Source organism: Drosophila ficusphila, unplaced genomic scaffold (assembly GCF_018152265.1).
Source record: "Drosophila ficusphila isolate 14025-0441.05 unplaced genomic scaffold, ASM1815226v1 contig_198, whole genome shotgun sequence".
In the NCBI taxonomy this organism is placed as follows: Eukaryota; Metazoa; Arthropoda; class Insecta; order Diptera; family Drosophilidae; genus Drosophila; species Drosophila ficusphila.
The window spans coordinates 592,868-595,895 of record NW_025064092.1 but is presented as its reverse complement, the minus strand read 5'-3'; the positions used below and the strand labels follow the sequence as shown (position 1 = coordinate 595,895).

Below are 3,028 nucleotides of genomic sequence, written 5' to 3'. Positions count from 1 at the left end.
AAGGAGCGGGAAGTGGAAAAGAGTTGACATAAAATAAAATAATATTCGCAATCAAACCCAGCCGAGGGCCCGCCATAAATTTTTAGCTGGGAATAGGGCAGCCAGCAAGGATAATGCATCCGAGGGAGGACACTAGCGGTCAGCAGAAATATCGAAGGCCCCTTACTCAAGTATTTCTATTAGCAGGGATCGCTTAGGATAAATATCAAGAGTATTGTGTGGCAAACTGCAAAGAGAAGGTAAGTTTATGAAATGTATTTCAGTCCCCAATTCTTTGAAAAAAATGTCTATATATTCTTTTATATATATATTTGTTTCGTTTTTATTTAAGCAAAAAGTTGTTACCTACAGTTATTAAAATCATTCATACATTTCAAGAAAACCGTTAAATGCAATTGTAATATTTTGTAATATATTTAAGAAGAACGCTTGTACCGGGTTATGATTCAAAGCGTGATCTTAAAATTACCAATCTATGTACTTTGCAGTAAAAAAATTATCTTAGTATTACATTTAAATCAAACATTTGGGTGCTACTATTTCGACTGCAGTCGTTTGTCATCTGTGCTGAATTGTAGGAAAGCGAAACATTAAATTTAAGACAACCAAACAGTTTGCAATTGCATCCCATAGCATAGTTTATATTATATCTTAATATAATTTAAAGTTCTGGAGAATCAAAATTAGAATTTAAAAAACATGAAAACCTTTGTATATGTACGTTTCATCTGTAAATACCTTAAATACGTACCTTAAATATGTACCTTAAATATATGTATGAAACCACTATCAGAAGTAGAATTGTATAAGAATAACTATAAAAATGAATTAATAGTCTACACACTTTACTATAAAGCTGATGTGGAGCAAAACCAAGTATTAACAATATCATTAGAAGAACAATTCAATTTTTTTCAATGTTTTTTTGTTTAAGCGTTGGTTTATTATATAGAAAATATACAGTAGAAAATATATACATCTCAAATCTTGATTCACATTTGTGGCATTGTTGGGAAGGGGACTACAGGAATTTCATTTGCACTGACCAATCGAACGAGGGAAGCCTGCTGGCGGAGGATTCCCTACCAGAAGTCACCCTGATCCCCGCCGCGTCCGCCCATGGCACCTCGTCCATGGACGCTCATGTCCATTCCGTTGTAGGCGCAGAAGGCTTCTCCATTATCGATGCACGACTCAAATCCGTGTCCCTGGGCGTGACCCTGGTCCTGAGTCGGACTTTGACTGAGATTCTGATTGAGATTCAGATTCTGGCTGAGATTCTGGGTCTGTTCCTGGTTCTGGTTGAGGTTGAGGTTCATGTTCTGGCTCTGGCCAAATCCAGGAAGTCTCGCCGTCTGCGGCTGGCCAAAAAAAGTTGCCGGCCATCGGGGAATAGCCGCCCATCGACCGGAAGTCGCCCATCGCCTGCGTCGCTGGCGTCGTCGGTGAAAGCATCCCTGGACTGGAGGAGGGTGGCGCCGCCGCCCGGAACCACTGGCCGCCTGAATAACCGTTCGCATTGGGGCTCATCGCATCGCCCATCTGCGGATAAACCGGCGAGGTCACCGGCTGACCGTTCCAGAAGGAGAACCCGTTCGACATCTCGCGTCGCCCTTTTGTCGGTTTTTGGTTTCTTAGCTAATTTCGAATCTGGAGTGTTGTCCCAAAAAATGGTTCACACAGCACAATTTTTGGAATTTTGAGAAATTTTACCGGGAAAATTTTGTTATAGATGTGATCGCCGCCGAATCTCGAAAGTGAGTGAGGATAGACGAGCCCAGACTGGGGAACTCGATTTGACAGTTGTTTAAATAGATCTCATGGATAGGTTGATGCCTACTTTTGCCAGGAAAACCAGAAAAACTCCTTTACTACAAAAAGAAAGTTTGAAAATATGGTTAAAAACCGTCTACAGTAGTAGCTGCCAATAAGAATTATAGGTATATACATATTATAAGAAACACTATCACTTTTTTTATCGCTTATAAAATGATTAATTCGAGCTTATAAATAAATAAATTGAAATTTAATCGTTTTTTAACCCCTTGATATTGTGATAAAATGATATTTAAGAGGTAATTGAAGATTCATTCCAGATTAAGGTAGGGTGTTGTTGTTTAAACCTCTTTGTTTAAAAATAATTGGTTTACTTTTATGAATGGAATACATCCCATTAATTTGAATAAATATTTTTTTCTGTTTTAATACAAAAAAAATCTAAAAAAACTATTTTTAAGACTAATTAACACTACCCCCTATCTTTTTATTTTCTACAATCATATTCTTTCTCAATAAACAAATGTATTTCTGTAATGGACAGCCGTTCAGTATTGCACATAGTTAAACACCTTGAAGGTTTTTAATGCCCGATTAACTCTTTTGTTCAACTGCCCCTAACACTTTTCTAATTTAGACATTTTTCTTTTGCTACTTCGAGGGAAAGTTGCTTTTTTGGGACACTGTTGCCTACTTTTAAGGGCACTTTTCTGTGAAAGGCAAATTATCTACTTGTGAAGGCGATTTTAATTGACAGTTAAGGTCCCGTTTTCTGTTGCGTTCTCTTTTCTTTTGCTTTTCTCTATGTAATTCCCAGTGGCTCCTTGGACAGCAGATAGCAGGCATCGCAATCTGGATTTAAGCCCCGAGTCCTCGTCTTTTTTTTCCGCTTCCATCAATCGCTGGCACCAACTGAGAATGTTAATTAGCAGCTGACCGAGCATTTGGTTGTCCAACCCCCTCAAACTCCCCCAAAGCCCCCCTTAAGTCCCGGTGCCCCGCCCCCCGCCGATGGCAGTCAATTAGCCGACATCAATAGACACGCCCATCGACAGGATTCCGCCCACTTTTGGTGCCCAGGATCATTCGCCTGCTGTTGCGTGCATTTAATGCGCATTAATTGCGCATAATTAAATTTTCTACAATTTTATTATGCACTTTACATGGCAAATGCTCAACATTAAAACCAGATTAAAGTGGCCGAGTTAATGGCATACTGATAGTTTCGCTTCTAGTTTTCCTTTTTTTTCGG

The 3,028-nt window shown here is 39.1% G+C and overlaps 1 protein-coding gene across 1 annotated transcript; it reads right to left on the bottom strand.

Moving 5' to 3' along the window:
• Positions 1-920: 920 nt before the first annotated feature.
• Positions 921-1,761, bottom strand: LOC108091148 (circumsporozoite protein). Its single transcript, XM_017190183.2, has one exon. It carries the CDS (start codon positions 1,600-1,602, stop codon positions 1,195-1,197), a length of 408 nt encoding a protein of 135 aa, XP_017045672.2. The 5' UTR covers positions 1,603-1,761; the 3' UTR covers positions 921-1,194.
• Positions 1,762-3,028: the final 1,267 nt, after the last annotated feature.

What these genes read in the sequence shown, in the direction of transcription:
- LOC108091148 (XM_017190183.2), bottom strand. Translation starts at nt 1,602, where the DNA reads ATGTCGAACGGGTTCTCCTTCTGGAACGGTCAGCCGGTGACCTCGCCG.